This window comes from Adelges cooleyi, unplaced genomic scaffold (assembly GCF_023614345.1).
Source record: "Adelges cooleyi isolate 19-005CV unplaced genomic scaffold, UGA_ACOO_1.1 ACOO_flye_CR_arks_rails_tigmint_CR_PRNA_167, whole genome shotgun sequence".
Lineage (NCBI taxonomy): Eukaryota > Metazoa > Arthropoda > Insecta > Hemiptera > Adelgidae > Adelges > Adelges cooleyi.
This window is the reverse complement of record NW_026095824.1, coordinates 3,640,579-3,657,089: the sequence shown is the minus strand read 5'-3', so window position 1 is coordinate 3,657,089 and position 16,511 is coordinate 3,640,579. Positions and strand designations below refer to the sequence as shown.

Sequence of the window (16,511 nt, the reverse complement as noted above, 5' to 3'; positions counted from 1 at the left end):
GAAAAATATTGTTTATGCACAACAGTTAATTTTTTTACGACGATCGCTTTAATAAATTGGTTATATTATTTAAGAATAACTGTTTTATTATAATGTTATAATATTTATTGGATATTTCGGTATTGTACAATACTATTCTATTGGGATGATATTTGTGTAACAAATCGGGCTAGACTTATTAAGAATAATATTTATACAATAAATAATATATCGCCGTCGATATTATTATTATCGGGGGGGTATGCTTAAGACAAACTGAGTAACGTAAGTTTTTCATTGAGTTCCAATTGAGTTTTCGTAAGTTGAGACAATGTAATAACCATCAATAAATCCTAGAAATGGCAAAAAAAAAAATTGGTATATTTTAATATATATAATATGTTTTTTATATAAAAAGTAAAAATGATAGTAAATCTCACCTTGACATTAGAGTTGAACATTTCTTCAAAACGTTCGGGCGAAACATGTGGAACGCTATGCATAAGGTCGAGCAACACGCGTCCGATGTAGCTTTTATCAGCTACGTTACAATCGTTGGACGCCAACACTTTGTCAACATACGCTAGAACTACGCTTAAAAGGTCGGATATTTTCGACGACGCTTCTTCGATTTGTACCAGTTCGGCAATTGGCTCTTGGCATTTTTGACCGACGGCTACGGTTTTCTGACACAAACTCACTAGGAAAAAAAAAAAGAAGAAAACTTGAAAATGTAAACAAGGTAAATTTGTTAAAAAGTGACTTACGTCCGACTATTTCGGGTTGATAGGAAGTGACTTCAATGGGAACATTGATGAACATATTTCCGGTTTTGCCGCCGGGCACGCCGATTTGTGTACTACATTTTTAAACACAACGGTTAGAAATGTACACATTTTTAGGGGATTAGATATTAATATCGTATCGAATAAATACAATAACAAACATATTAACGAAAATAAAGTTGTACGTAACTGTGGAATAGTAGTGTCCTTACCTGACGTATGCTTTCAATCCCATGTTTTCATTTTTTAACGTCGTGTCCAGAGTGATGTGTAGAGGATTGTTGCATTCCATCAAGTAGTACTCGTGAATGGTATGCGAGTGTGTGGTCACCTCGTTGCCGGTAGCCCACCATCCGACAATTTGTTCGGACCTGTTGACTTTTTGATTCATTTTGAACATATCGGCAGCATACACAATGTCGGCTTCCACCTGTGTGTGATGGATTGTAAAAAGTTAATATCGAATGGTTTTTTAAAATATTGAACAGTTCTTTGTACCGTGTCTTCGTATTCTTTGTGCGGGACGCCGAACGAGTTGGTCACCTCGACCACTCCTTTGTCGACCGTGCCTAAACACAAAATAACGTTAAAACGATTATTGTCTAGCTCGATGTGAGCAGGTAAGCTGTACTTCTATGCAAGTTATAATAATACAATATCTACCCATTAAGGTTCCAATGACTCTGTGTGCGTCGATGTTCCTTCGTTCGTAAGCGTCGACAATTTGGAACAACACGACCGGGTGTATTTTCACTGTTAGATTAAACGCCATTATTACGGTGAATACAACAATAGTAAATTGAAACAATACGAATTACAATATTGTAAAATACACGTTTAATTCAACGGGAGAAAAGTAACTTTTCTTATAGTTGCAAGTTTAAAGGGTACAAAAGTTGAATAATAATTGTTGTTAAACTCACACCGTATACGTGATACGAAACATAAAATTTGAGGTTAAGTTAGGTCACGCGTTACCAGGTAACGTTAACAAACTGACGTGGTAACTGACAACACTACATAGATAACAAATTCCAAATTGATAACAATCTTGAAAGTTGAATTTAAAAAAAAATTACACCCAATTTATTAATATTGTTACTTGTAAGTTTGTAAAGTCGAGTTAAAGTTACACTCACAACTGAAATCACATCCATAACGCGTTAAAATCAAACAAAATGCCGGGCCTGTGGTAAGTTTTTCGTAGTAGGCTGTAATTTATTCATTATTATTGTTCATACTATTTGACAAAAATAGAAAGTACAGCGCTTTATTTTATTATTCCCCGTCCAATTCATGATTTGTTTGATATTTTATTCAAGGGCATTGTATGCAATAAAAAACCACTTGTCATTAATAATTTGTCAAAATAAAAATCAATTTTATTCACTAAAGATAGTATTTTATATTTCAGGTTTTTCGTTGCGAATATTTCAAGCAGCACGAAGCATCGATCCAATGGTTTTTAAAAATATATAATTTTCATATACACAAACACTCATTTAAATACAATAAATAATTGTTCAACATGACTTCAGTTAGAGCTAAGCAGATTGCCGCACTGAAACAAATGCTTAATTTGAACAGCCCAGATTTTAAAGACAGCGGTTCCGAACCAGTATGGAAAGTATTAATTTACGATCGTCGAGGCCAAGATATTTTATCGCCGTTAATTCCTATCAAAGAACTACGAGAATGTGGTGTTACACTACATTTGAACATCCATTCAGAGCGAGACCCAATTCCTGATGTAGCAGCAATTTATTTTTGTATGCCTGACCAGGACAATCTGGATCGGATAGCACAAGATTTCCAGAACAATGTTTATGAAAAATATTACTTAAATTTCATATCGGCTATCTGCCGTCAAAAATTAGAAGACTTGGCAAGTTCCGCTTTGCAAACAGAAAATGTTATCCATGTTCATAAAATTTACGATCAGTATTTGAATTTTATATCTTTAGAAGACGAGCTTTTCGTTTTGAGTAATCATAATACTCAGGCAGTCTCTTATTATAATTTAAATCGAGCCGACGCAAAAGATACAGACGTGGAAGTTATGATTGATGACACCGTCGACGGTCTTTATTCGGTGTTTGTGACACTCGGAACACTGCCTATTATTCGTAGTGCTCGTGGCAATGCTGCTGAAATGGTTGCTGAAAAATTAGATAAAAAACTAAGAGAAAATGTACGCGATACAAGAAACAGTTTATTTTCGTCAGAAAACTCGGGCATATACAATTTTCAACGGCCCCTTTTGATCGTGCTGGATCGTAACGTCGATATGGCGACGCCTTTGCATCATACTTGGACTTACCAAGCGTTGGTGCATGATGTGTTGAAACTAAATTTGAACAGGGTCATTGTTGCTCAAGAGCAAAAAAAGTCCAAAACATTTGATTTGGATCCAAAAGACGTGTTTTGGGCGACGCACAAAGGTAGTCCATTCCCTACAGTAGCTGAATCTATTCAGTCTGAGTTGGAACATTTGAAAAATTCCGAAGAGGAAGTCAAACACCTCAAGGAATCCATGGGCTTAGATGGAGAAAGTGACGTGGCGTTGGCCATGATGACTGACAATACGGCCAAGTTGACGTCGGCTGTAAACAATTTACCTCAGTTATTAGAAAAGAAACGGCTAATAGACATGCACACTGATCTGGCCACGACGATATTATCGGCCATTAAATCTCGACGTTTGGATCTGCTGTTTGAATTCGAAGAGAAAGTCATGAGCCAAGCGTCGTTAGACAAACAAATATTGGATGTGATCAACGATCCAGAAGCCGGTACCGCTGAAGATAAAATGCGACTTTTTATCATTTATTACATTTACACGCATGCGGTTTCCGATTCCGACATGGACATGTATTCGTCAGCATTAGAAAAACAAGGTTGTGATTTGAGTCCTTTGAAGTACATCAAAAGGTGGAAAATGTATTCCAATATAACGTCGACAACCAGTAGTCAATACGGAGGAGGCACCAAGTCTGTAAACATGTTTGAAAAATTACTCTCTCACACGTCTTCTTTTGTAATGGAAGGTGTGAAAAACTTGGTCGTCAAAAGACACACGTTTCCCGTCACTAGAATTGTCGACGAACTGTTGGAGAACAGGCAACCTTCAAACGCGTCGGACGAATACCGTCATTTCGATCCTAAGCAGCTACGAAATTCGGACAATATTAAATGCAAAAATACATTCAACGAGGCTATTGTGTTTATAGTTGGTGGCGGAAATTACATTGAATATCAAAACTTGTTGGAGTATATTAAAAACAAAACTGTAACGCCTGGTATGCCTCAGTTAAAAATTGTTTATGGATCTACTGTTGTGAACAACGCACAGGATTTCTTAGAACAGTTGTCGTTATTAGGACAAGAACTGCACTAGTACACAATTATTATATGGTGTGGTTACTACATTTTTTTTTTCATTTTCTTATTTTGAATTATATAATAAAATTTAAAGTATATTTATTGTTGTTACGTCATTTCTTTGGAAATAAATATCATTATACAAGTTACGGTAAAAATTTGTACATTAATTGTCATAGTAATTATGTAACGAGACGTGTATGTGGTCCTATGAAGATTGGTTAAGCTACTTGTGTTTGTTTTACTTTAATTTCATATTTATTGTTTTCATATCGTATAATAAAAAATAGTTAACTTATAAAATCATTATAAAAAAAAAAAATATCGAGTTCAATTTTGAGTACAAGTAATATACACAATAACTGATGATGATATTATAGTCTAATTTACCCTCCATTCTGATTGCTCTTTAACGAGCCGGTTGCTTTGTTATATATATTCAGAGAATGACATCCTCAAAAATTGACCAATAGTGCCGTGTCTCGCTGGAGGAAATTGTTTTATTGTAGTTGCGAATTCTTTCTCCATTTCAGCGCGAACACAATTGTTATTTTTCTTCATATTCATATAGACTCCTAATGGCGATGAAGGGTCTATGTAAGTACTGGAATCCTCTTCCCCCTCTTGACCATCCTTCTCGTGATCTGTGTCTTTGATTTCTGCTTTTCCCATCTCGTCATACGTTTTTGCGGCCGAGGCGTCGGCTTCTCTAATGTTCGTCTTTGCTTGTGTTCTGAATGGATAAGCAGCAAACATCGCAAGATTCCTAGCCGGAAAAAGTCCTACCTCTGCCACTACTGGGGCGTTGTAAGATCTTTCACTACCAAGTAATGCGCAGAACATTGATATCCAAATATGAAGATGAACATTGGAAGTTAATGAGTATGGGGATTTCTTGCAGAGCCTTAACTCTCGCGTGTAAGGGAAGTATGAATCATCCTGAGAGTGTTCTTCGGTGCTTTTTACCATTGCCATAACTTCATCTCCAACATTTTCGCTGAATATATATTTCATTATGTCTCCGATGTTTAGGCGTGAAACTTGAGTTAGATGACGAATCTCGCTGATAATAGCACAGTCTTTAAATCTAGAGTTTAAAGTGCATACCCTCAATTTTGCACCGTATGAATCTGGGAATTTGCACCAGAACATATCTAGCGAGGCAATTAAAACTTTAAACTCAGGGTCGTTATACCACTTATTGACACTGATTAACTCGGTCGCTGTTAAGTCGGATCCTAAGTAGTATGGTTTATTAACAAGTACTTGGTTAATCTTTGCAAGTACTCCTGCCTTATAACCGCCGTGTTTGTTTTCTGATGCAATCCCATAACGGTATCCAGCTATTATTATTGCAAACAGTCTTAGTCTCCCTTTATCATCAATCGGGGTTCCTTCTTCAGCGTGCCATGCCTCTGTCTTGATGTTTACATTTAAGAGATGAAAGAGGTGTAACTTGTGTTCCAGATGAGCCTATCAGTACATTGTAAGATTTCCAATCTGAGGTCAAAGTACCAGAGAATTTCTCCAATATGTACTCATAAAGAAATCTCACAGCTAATGTTGATGTGATTTGATGGTTATCTAATGCATATCCCAACATTTTTTCCCAGGTCGCGGCATCGGTGGGTTTCTTGGCAATATTCACAGGGGGCTTTGACATTTTGTTGTTGGTAAACCATGTAGAGGGATACTCTGGTGAAATACGTGACTTAGTAAGAGTTGCTACCGGTAATTGCACAATCTGAACACTGAAGTCATCGTGGATTACCCCAACAGAGCAAAAATTAAAATCAGCCATTTTGACACTCAATATGATCCGACATGAAAATTAAATGGATCTGTTCGGAAGGCCTAGAGAACTGAATAATATGGACCAAAGTCGAAAACTCACGTGCCAAGTTAAGACTATTTAGTTATCAATGATAATACAAATTATTTCAACATCACAAGTTGATAACACATGATAACAGTGAAAGATAAAAATCATAAAAAAATTCAAGAATTATTATAATTGTTGGTAGAATTAAAATGTTATAAGCCAAAAGTAAGCTAAAATAAAAAATAAAAAGCCAGGATCCAGTTCAATTATTTTATTAGCTAGATCGGATCAAAGGAAAGGCTAGATTTGGCCTTAATTCGGCTTACGCGGCAACACTGATTATTATTTTACAGTTCACTTGTTTTTTTTTTTATAAAAATATTTCATGGAAGAAACGACAAAACGAGCCGTTCGCCGTTTCTTCCATGATTTAATCGTTATCAGCCAAGTGTCAGGAGCTGCTGCTATAGCAGTTATATTATAGCACCGCGGTCGGTTTGCATGTAAACAATGTTATACACACAGCAGCTAGTTCGTGACGTTCGATAACAGCGTTCGGCTAGTGTGGGAACTCAGTGCAACAATTATATACAATCTATTTTGTAAATTTTTATTATGTCCACAGCAACGAAGCCAACCATGGTTTGTCCGCGACGTACGCACACAGCATGGCAACAGCGGTCACCGACCGTAGTAGTGCTCGTTCGCGGCTGTTTGCAATCAATCTGTGTGTAACATTATCGTTGCTATCCAGTGGAAAAGACATAAACTGGTTCATTCATTCCGTGTGACGATTGTATAATTTATTTTCGTACCATATAATTTATGCACTCTACTTGATCACAGTGCACAGCGGCCAAATCTTTGGGACAGCAACCACCGAAACGCGACCTCAACAACAATATTCTGGCTGTCTTGTACGATCGGTGAGTACGCTCGACTGAATTCAAATCTTGTGTTATGAAATTTAAGTAAATATTTTGTTTACCTACATTGTGTACCCGAACAATTCAAATTCGGTTACAATAATGTGTCTTAAGAATATCGATAATTACATTTAATACGACAGAAATTAATCGGCCCCTTCGACGTAGTTTAAATTTGTTTCTACTGTACTCGCAAAGCTTACAGCCAAATCTTTTTTTAGTGTTTGATCAATCAGTCGAACACAGTTTTATAGTATTGTCAATTAAACCTGATAGTTGTTATCAGTCAGGTTTCGAAATAATAATTTTTGTTTTTATAATATTAAAATTACGTTATAGCTGGTAGATTGTTTTATAATTCGTGAAATAGTTACAAGTTAAAGCAACATTAAAAATAAACTACTTTTAATTTTTTTTTTTTAATTCATACTTTCTTTAGCTTAAACACTTATTATTAGTATTGGTTATTAAAAGGCAAGATTACTTATATAATTGCTAAAATTTAGATTGCTGCTTGGTTCTGATTTATACAATTAGATACAATTTAATTTAGATCAATTATATTAATTTCTATACAATTTAGAGTCTGATATATTGTTTTCATTTGTCAAGACATAATACAATTTTTAAGGGAAAACACATTGAATTGTAAAGATAATGAAAAAAAAATGTTGTTGTTTTTATTGATTAGACAAAAAAAAAATATATATATACATAGTGCGATAGTTATAAATAATAAATAAAAATTCTGTTATAAGTGATGATTATTGTTTTGTATATATTTTTAAAAACATTTTTTAACTGACATTCTATTTGTTTATTAGATTGATCAATTGGTATTCATTTAATCGATTCACAATTTTTTCATTCAGAATTTAATAAACATTAAGCAGTTTATTAATGTAATTATTTACGGATATAAATTGATTTATTGTATCGACTAATGTGTTTATACTTTTGTTTCAGCGTAATCCCTGGCTGCTATTGTTGACACCATGTCTAGTTACGATGGATATCAACACTGGCCTCAAGCGTCCACGTCTAATGCTGATGAAGATGAGTTATCATCTCCAGAAATAGAACAAGACGACAGTGACGATAATACCGAGTCGTCCACCTCGAGTACTAGTACATCGGCTACGAGTAGTGGTAGTACAAGTGGTAGTAGCAGTGGCAGTAGCCAGTCTGGCTCGGATTCCGAGAGTACAAGTACTGCAGACGAGGATGAATCGTCGTCATTAAAAACCGAAATCGCTGTAGCCAACAAAACTGAACTCGTTTTACCGACTGGCGTTTGCGAGGACGAAGAAGTATTTAAACAACTGTTTTCTGTCAATTCATGGGTTTGTCTAAGCGACCAGCAAAAGGAACATTTAAAAGTAAATATTGAAAATACAATTTGAATCGTTGAGTATTAATTCCACGCTTATTTTTCATTTGCAGAGTTTTCTTCCCACATTTCCTGAAAACGATCTAATGGAAAAAGAGATTACTCTTAGAATGTTGTTCGGTGGACAAAGTTTTCGCTTTGGCGAAAATCCTATAAACGACTTCCACGACAAGTTGAAAAACGGACATTTCCTTCCAGATACCGTCAAGTTAAAATCACTATTGCGACGTTCTCTAAAAAGAGAATATAGGTATAAGCTTGTGTGTTATAAAAAAAAAAAACATGACCAATTTCATTGTTTCGGTTTTTATTTTATTTTAGGAGAAATCAGCGAATATATCATTATAATATGCTGTTAAAATTAGTATCCGGTCGTAAAAAAGTCATCGACGATTTGAATGGTTTGCCTACAATGTCGACAAATACCGTCGGAGGAAGCAACAGTTTCGCCATGCATCAGCAAGTTAGGAGAAGGTATTTTCGAGAACTTTCTGATATTAAACAAAAAGTCGGAGACGATTCCGAAGACAGTTCAGATAGCAACTATCAAGGTATAAAAAAAAAATTGGAAAATGCTTTAGCTTAGACAATTTTTTAAAATGATTTAATTTACTTATTTATGTATTTTTTAGAAGGACCTCCAGCCCGACTTAGTAAAAAACAAAGAAAACATTTAGACGCTGTGCAAAATTCACTAGCGACCGAGTTAGATACAGTCACATCTACGTTGGCCACTTACCCGGAAGGAATAGATTTATCAAAAGTAGTGTTCCCGATGAGTAATCCGATTGAACCCACGGAAGATATGTACCGGGAGATGTTAGTGTCGCATAAAAGGAAGCTGAAGAAAATCGAACAAGTAATTTTAATTTTTGTTGTTTCCAATTTGTGTATCCACAGATTGGCATTATTCAATAAAATTCATTCATTATATTTTATCGAATAATCATTTCAAATAAAATAATAAAATGTTATATTTCAATGTAGTATAATAATTTGTACTATTATTCAGGATCAAAATGAGTTATCGGTACGCCTGTTCAATGACTCTATCAAGTCGTCGTCAGCCTTACCGTTGACATCTGAAAAAAAGAGATCAGCGACTAGTGAAAGACCACGGGCGAAACGACCAAAACTGTCTAAGCAATCACCTCTACCTTCAACTGCTGTAAAAACAGAAGAAATACAAACTAAACCAATTAAACAGTCTTCGCCAGGGCTGGCACCGGCGGAACCCATAAATAATGTCGTTCCGTTTGTAAAATTGGAAGTAAAAGAAGAATCACCGCCAGAACCGACATCGCCCCCTCGACAACTGACACCGCCGCCTCCACCACTATCAATGCCGTTGCCTCTGACTCCACCACCTCCCCACCACCACCACCACCACCATCACCGCCGCAACTACCACAACCACCGTCTTCGTTGCCGCTTGTACCCGAAGTAATCAAAGAAGAATTATTGACAGAGGACAATTTGAGCACCTTAAAATTAGAATCTTGTATCAGTTCGATTCAGAACAGAGACCTAGTGAAAATTGAACAAGTAATTGAAAATAATAAACCTGTCGAAGCTGTAAAATTGACTGCGGACGAAATACGCAAAGCCGAAGAAGGCCAGGCTGCCGCGGCTATGCTATTGGAACAAATGAGCGACGTAGAAGAGAAATACAATCCGCCTGTATCGCCATCGCCGCCTCTAAAAAAGATCACTGAAAACCACCAGTTTTGTCCGTCGAACTATTCTGTAAAACGAGAATTCCATCCAGAAGACATGTTAACCACTACAGTTCAGACTATAAATACCGAGTAAGTGTAATGTGTATTCTTAGTAAAAACAAAAAAATATATTAATTATAGTTATCAATAATAAAATAAAACTATTTATGATTATTTTTAGTTCACCGCCACGAATGTTGCCGTCTTGTATTCGTGCGTTAACGCCAAACGACTACAATTCTAAACATTTGTCCTTGTCGCCGGTGTCCACGCCTAGTAAAGTGGTCACAGACTCTAACTACGTCGGTGCGTTGTCAGAATTGGAAGGATTCCACGTTTTGGACATTAAAAGCGAATGCAATGAAGATTTGGGTATCAAGTAAGTGTATATTGTTTTAACAAACGTGTGTACCGATATTGTTTTTATTCATTAAAAAAAAAACAACGTCTTATTAACAGACCTTTACCCGAAATGGAAAAAGTGGCACTTAGTTTTTTTGCACTAATTCGAGATATAATATGTTCTAATTGGGAATACCGTATGAACATGTCGTCTATAATGAAACATGTCCAAAACTGGACTTCGTCATTAACAGACGAAGTGAAAAATCCCGTTTGGTTTCAATACTTGGAGCAAAAAACGTGGTCTAACGCTTTACAGTCGGCTATCGGCTTTTTAGCTGGACACTTTCCTGGTAAACAAATTAATTATCAATGTAGTTTAATATAATTGGAATTTATTTTAATTGAGCAAACTTATTATAAAATTTCGTTTCTCAGAGTGGCAGCCAGAAGATTTTGTTCCTTTTATCGAGTACAAACCAAACTTAGATACTTACCAGTGGATCGGAGCCGGAAGAGATTCTGATAATCGACTTGGAGAGTTGTGCAGATGTTGGCTTCTCAATTTGAATAGTATTAATTCAAAATTGAATGGTCCGAGGGAAGACGTAATTCCTGATAAAAAGATACCGATAGCTCCGGCCGTAGATATTCCTACTCTCGAATTGTCAGAAACTGACTCGTCATTACCGCCAACTACACCGTTAGACGCTTGGATTGTCACACCGTCCAATTCAGACCAACGAGCTATTTTCCAATCACAAGTATAATACAATATAACATTGCAGTTCTAATGTTTACGTTTTTAAACCCTTCATTTTTTTTTTTAAGGAAAGACAACGGTTTTTGAAACCACACCGCTCATTTGTTTATCTTATGCACGGCTACGAGTCTGTCGTTGGTCCTGTGCGGGGTATTTACAATTCGTCTAATATTCATAAAGCTGCACGAGGTCATTCCTTGTTGATAGAAAATAGACCTCATTTTATTTCCATATTAGTGTTAGGTAAGTGTAATGTTAATGGTTGAGTTTTTTTGGTGAAACTGCTTAATTTATTGCGTTGATAATTGTCTTTTTAGTACGCGACGCAACAGCTCGATTACCAAACGGAATGGGAACTCGTGGTGACATATGTACTCTGCTTAAAGACTCTCAGTATCTTATGGAAGTCAATCAATCGGAATTACACAATGCCGTTAGTGGGGCTTTGGACAGACTGCATTATGAGCACGACCCGTGTGTCAAGTACGATCCAAAGCGAAAAATATGGATTTACCTTCATAGGGGTCGATCGGTTGAAGAATTTGGTACGTCGTAGTTAATTGTAGAAAAACAAGAACAAGTTTTATGTTAGTCGTAACGCTGAAATGAGCATTTTTAAATTGATTTTTATTCAATCAAAAAACGATATATAATTTCGTACATTATTCAGTTATTGTAGTTATTATTATCGTTATTTATGTTCAACAACCTAACCTAACCTATTATATTCATGATCTTGCACAGCTTTGTCATGAAGTTTTCTTGTTTCATTCTAGAACGATTACATTTGGAGCAGCAAGGAGCCGTTAAAACAAAATGTTGGCGAAGAAGTAAGCCTGTGAAAAAGTCACCTGAACCAAAGGTCACTACGGCTAATCAAAAATCATTGTCCACTGCGTTCACCGACTCTTTGTCAATGTTAGACTGTCCTACGAGTTCGACGTCGGACTCTTTGCCAAGCTCTAGTACCTCGCCGGTGATGTGCGACTTGGCAGTGTCGGTGGCCGAAGAAGTAGTGACCAGTTCAGAAGGAATTAGAAAACCCAATGTAGTAGTTAGTAAACCTCCTAAAATTATCAGGGGACGAAAAGCACCAATGCAGACAACGCAAACGGTGCAAACGCCCGATAACATTGCCCACGACATAAGTTTGGAATGCTCGGCTGCTAATAGAAACAACGCTGAAATTCATCAACGTCTTTCGGTGCCGTCTGCCAGCGGTATCGCTACAGCGGCCACTACCAGTGCTAACAACCTAGTTACAGCAGTTTCCAGTAATGCAGGCAGTGTTTCCTCCATGCCAGCTATTACCACTTCTGGTAATATAAAAATTGCAAACACTCAAACGGTCGTCGTAAATAATGGCCAAATCATCAACATAAACCAGACGGTAAGCAGCAATAATCAAACAATCGTACACAGCCGTCAAGTTGTCGCCAATAACCTAACTCAGAAACACGCTATCTCGTCGGGCGACTTCATAGCGATAAGTCCCAGGAAAAAGGCTGTAAAAAATGTTCAACTCACTCAGCCTCTAACCATTGGAACGACGAGCGGTAAGCCAACAATGGTTTTTCTAGCTAAATGGAATTATTATTAATTTATATTGAACAATGGTGTTTGGTTAGATTGCTTATTTTTTGTAATAAAATATACTAATTGTTTGTAGGTTCAACGAATTTCCAACATGACCATCTCTCTATAGCCAAACCACCTCAGAATAAAGAACCTCAGCGACAGATATTAGTTTTGAAACAAAAGCGGTCCGATCAGACAGATCAGGCTGTTTCCGAACACCGAGGAAATATTCAAATAAGCCAGTTTGACGCAATCGCAAAACATCAACCCATACAACAGTTGATCCAACTACAGCAACAACAACAAAAGTTGCAAAAACAACAACAACAAATGCAGCAGCTGAAGTTGCTACAGCATAAACAGCTTCAACAACAAGTGCTGCAACACAACAAACAACAAGTGATCATTAAAAAGTCCGAAGTTGACGACAAAGCCGAATCTGGCGACGGTGGTGAACATCCACAGGTGATTTTCGTAAAACAAGGATTGAGAGGCAACCATTCGGAACCTCAGCAGATCACGCAGCAGCAATTGCAGCAGTTGTTGATGAGATCGCAACAGCAGACCGGTCAACAGACGCAGGTAGTGATGGTCAAGCAGCAAGGGAATGAACAAAAATCCATTGCCTTAAAGGTTTGTTGAAAAAGTGTTAAAATTTTGTTGTTGAAAAATTCTATTTTTTGCCATCGAAAATGAAAATTACTGTTAAAAAAATATACTTCATTCGTCATTTTATTTTTAGCCAATACTGACTTCGCTCCACGGTACGAAAGTCCAACAGAATACGCCTAAAGCCACAGCAAACATGTTATTACAAGCCACCAAACAGACTGGTCAAACTGTGCAGAGACGAATTGCCAAACCGTTTGTTGGCAAGTTTTTGTCAAATCCAAGAGCGCAGTTGCCCGTTGAAACGGTTTTGGCTAATAGAAAGTTAACTGGAGTTAGCCAAGGTTTGTTGACGACTGAGGTTTTTACTGAACTGCGAAGTCTTAAGCGGCACACCTAATAATGTTTGTTGACTTTTTTTTTTCCAGGTACTTCATTACGAATATCTGGCGTTCAAACTTCAAAAGGCGCCCAACCTCAGTACACCGTCGTCACGGTCGCACAACCCAAACTCATGCCTTCGAATCAGCTAACGATCGGACAGGTACTGAATAATACTCGAGACCCATTTTGTTTTATCTTTGTAACACTGTCGCTATTTATTTATTTATTTATTTTCATCAGCAAATGCCTACTCGGTTAACGTCCATAAACGAACGCTTAAAGCCCAACGTCGACACCAGTCAGCCTCAGACTTTGCGCGTAGTTCAGTCGCAGATTGGTGGAAAATCTTTAATAGTGACCAACAAGGTAACAAAAATCAATTGTGTTAGTTTTTTTCTTCTTGATTTAAAAAAATATATTTTTTTATATAATTGTAATATGTATGAATTAAATCGATTAGGGTCAACCAACGTCTCCTCTTACAAGTGTTTCGTCGTCGGCCAATATGGTAAACTCGGCCGTAGTGAATTCAACGGCCAACACGTACACTGTGTTACAACAAGGTTCGCAACAGATACTTGTGCCAGCTGGTTCGTTGAAGTCGATCCAAGGACTCAAAGTGATACCGCTTGCGCAACACGGCGTTAAAGGTGAGTTTGCGCGCTACGCGATTGCATCTCAATAGTTTATGTCGATAAATATTATTGATTATTAATTTAATTTTACATAAATAAATACAGGGAGATCGCAAATGTTTGCACGAATTGTGAACCCGGACAATGTGAGGCCCGTGTTTATTCAACAGCAATCGTCGAGTCAGGATAGCGGACAATGTCCAAGCAAATCAAATAGTTGAAACCCGCCAATCGGTTCCTATACATATATATTATATTCTTTTTTTTTTTTTGTATAAAATGCCGTAACAAAACATTGTGATGACTTATAACTCTAAAAATATTATGTTTAATTAAAGGCTATGAAGTCTACTTAGTGTATACGTAGTCTGATCGTTACCTATTTTATTTGTTCGTTTTGTATTTATTTCCTTTTTTATTATTTGCTTCAATAAACTTTATTCAAACATGACGTGACGTCTACTTATGTCGTACACCCAACAAGACTTTGATACTTATTTGAAATTGTTTTTGCTCTAAAATGTGTTAAGGTTAGATCATTAAAATTGGTATTTTTTTTTTTTTTTTTATGGTTAACTTAAGTTGGAAGTTAATTTTCATTTTCAATGTGATTAATTTAGTTTTACAAAAAATTGTAATCAATTATTGACAAAAAACTAACTAAAAATGTTCAAACAATTAAAACTTTGTGTGGGAAAAAACTCAATATGCTCGCAGCACTTGATTGGAAGAAAAAAAACCCATAAAAGACATTCGGTTATGTATTATTTTCTACATTTTGCAAAAAGTTTTTCTCGGTTTGCATTAGAATACATTTCACTATCATTTCTGAATTATTCATTAAATTTGGTCGCCGTTACCTTTAACTTTTTTTTCTTTTTAAGGTTTTTGTTTAAAGAAAATAAAAAAAACACCGAGTTCGTTCCATTATATTTGATTTACCTGGTTACTTACTTAAACTTGAAATATCGTGCTTTAATACTTAACACTGTTTTTTTTTCACAGGTGTGACATTGCTGCAACTTAAATTGATATAATATTGGTATTCGCCATGTTGTCTAAGGTAATCTTGAAATAAATATGATATAAATTATTTACACACTGTTTCCAAGGATTTTTTATTTTTTTTAATGGAAAGCCGGAAATTAAATATCATGATCCCTTCAGTATTTTTATTAGCCTTGCAACCAATTAATATATTTTTTTAAATAGCTAAAAACTGGCAGAGTACTAATTTATGAGGGACTTTGTCGAATAGGGCCCACACTTTTCTTTTTAGTGGAAAATTAAAGATGTTCAACATTATTTAAAATAAATTGTAGTTATTTTTCGGTTATTTTCAAAGTAATTGACATTTTAAATAAAATGTGCCACGACTGATTGGTAAATTGTACTTCTTGTAGTAAAAATTATTTTTTACTTTTTACTTTACTTTTGCCATAACTCAGAGAAAAATAACTTTAAAAGTATTACTACTAGAAAAACTTGATATTTTTTCACCTTAAAATTAGTCAGCACATTCAAAATGACTACTAAATCAAATTTTGTCAATTATTGCCTATCCTTTGCCCCTTAATAAATAGCTCTTTCCGTTCCTACTCTTCGAGTTTGAAAAATTATTATTTTTAGTTCATTATTATTTGGTTGCTTGACATTTTTTTTAAAATTAACAATATAATAGATGGTACTGAATACATTTTTGGAACAAACAAAACTGTTTTGGGTTTTCCCTGTCTGAAGAAGATGATTGAAAACGTTATTCTCGAAAGTGGACTTTTGTTGGTAAAATTTCAATACTGAAATTGACCACTTATATATAAATATAAATAAATTACAAGTAAACGAATACCCCAAGCAGACACGAGTCGCTGTAAAAAATATCTATTTGAGTGTAATATGACCTCGTTTTTATGACAGTTTCTTCGGATAACCCTTAGGCCTGACTTTGATGTTTGACCTCGTCCTGTGCCTAAAGCAATATTGATAATATAGACCATACAAATATTGGCACTTTTTACATTTATAACGGCTGGTCGTTCTTGGAAGTTTTCATAAATTATTATAATATACTTGCAAGTACAAAATACATGAAAGCCTGTTTAAAAAGGGGAAAGAACTCTTTGAGCATAGGTTTTTTTTTTGGGGGGATAATAAAAAAAGTAATAATCGAGATGCAAATGAAAAATCATTGGATTATCC

At 35.8% G+C, this 16,511-nt stretch overlaps 3 protein-coding genes across 3 annotated transcripts; 2 read left to right on the top strand and 1 right to left on the bottom strand.

The window, feature by feature from the left end:
* Positions 1 to 43: 43 nt before the first annotated feature.
* Positions 44 to 1,706, bottom strand: LOC126832887 (eukaryotic translation initiation factor 3 subunit F-1). The gene is made up of 6 exons (XM_050563918.1): positions 1,428 to 1,706; positions 1,263 to 1,333; positions 977 to 1,194; positions 747 to 838; positions 420 to 679; positions 44 to 332 (listed from the first exon to the last, which is right to left on the bottom strand). The coding sequence occupies exons 1-6, from the start codon at positions 1,534 to 1,536 to the stop codon at positions 246 to 248; spliced, it is 837 nt and encodes a 278-aa protein (XP_050419875.1). The 5' UTR covers positions 1,537 to 1,706; the 3' UTR covers positions 44 to 245.
* Positions 1,707 to 1,813: 107 nt separating this feature from the next.
* On the top strand, positions 1,814 to 4,385 carry LOC126832885 (sec1 family domain-containing protein 1). Its single transcript, XM_050563916.1, has 2 exons — positions 1,814 to 1,956; positions 2,179 to 4,385. The coding sequence occupies exon 2, from the start codon at positions 2,293 to 2,295 to the stop codon at positions 4,159 to 4,161; it is 1,869 nt and encodes a 622-aa protein (XP_050419873.1). The 5' UTR covers positions 1,814 to 1,956; positions 2,179 to 2,292; the 3' UTR covers positions 4,162 to 4,385.
* A 2,083-nt stretch (positions 4,386 to 6,468) lies between these two features.
* On the top strand, positions 6,469 to 14,763 carry LOC126832847 (uncharacterized). The gene is given in 19 exon segments (XM_050563861.1): positions 6,469 to 6,893; positions 7,860 to 8,272; positions 8,337 to 8,533; positions 8,605 to 8,834; positions 8,916 to 9,142; positions 9,296 to 9,677; positions 9,680 to 10,091; positions 10,183 to 10,380; positions 10,461 to 10,696; positions 10,782 to 11,107; positions 11,175 to 11,349; positions 11,424 to 11,651; positions 11,883 to 12,662; positions 12,776 to 13,317; positions 13,427 to 13,637; positions 13,722 to 13,837; positions 13,918 to 14,043; positions 14,138 to 14,327; positions 14,418 to 14,763. Coding segments are annotated over 18 exon segments (5,076 nt in total). The 5' UTR covers positions 6,469 to 6,893; positions 7,860 to 7,888; the 3' UTR covers positions 14,534 to 14,763.
* Positions 14,764 to 16,511: the final 1,748 nt, after the last annotated feature.

What these genes read in the sequence shown, in the direction of transcription:
- LOC126832887 (XM_050563918.1), bottom strand. Translation starts at nt 1,536, where the DNA reads ATGGCGTTTAATCTAACAGTGAAAATACACCCGGTCGTGTTGTTCCAA. An exon ending in AGTCATTGGAACCTTAATGG is followed by an intron (nt 1,334 to 1,427) that starts GTAGATATTGTA and finishes TTTTGTGTTTAG; the next exon opens with GCACGGTCGACAAAGGAGTG. An exon ending in ACAAAGAATACGAAGACACG is followed by an intron (nt 1,195 to 1,262) that starts GTACAAAGAACT and finishes CATCACACACAG; the next exon opens with GTGGAAGCCGACATTGTGTA.
- LOC126832885 (XM_050563916.1), top strand. Translation starts at nt 2,293, where the DNA reads ATGACTTCAGTTAGAGCTAAGCAGATTGCCGCACTGAAACAAATGCTT.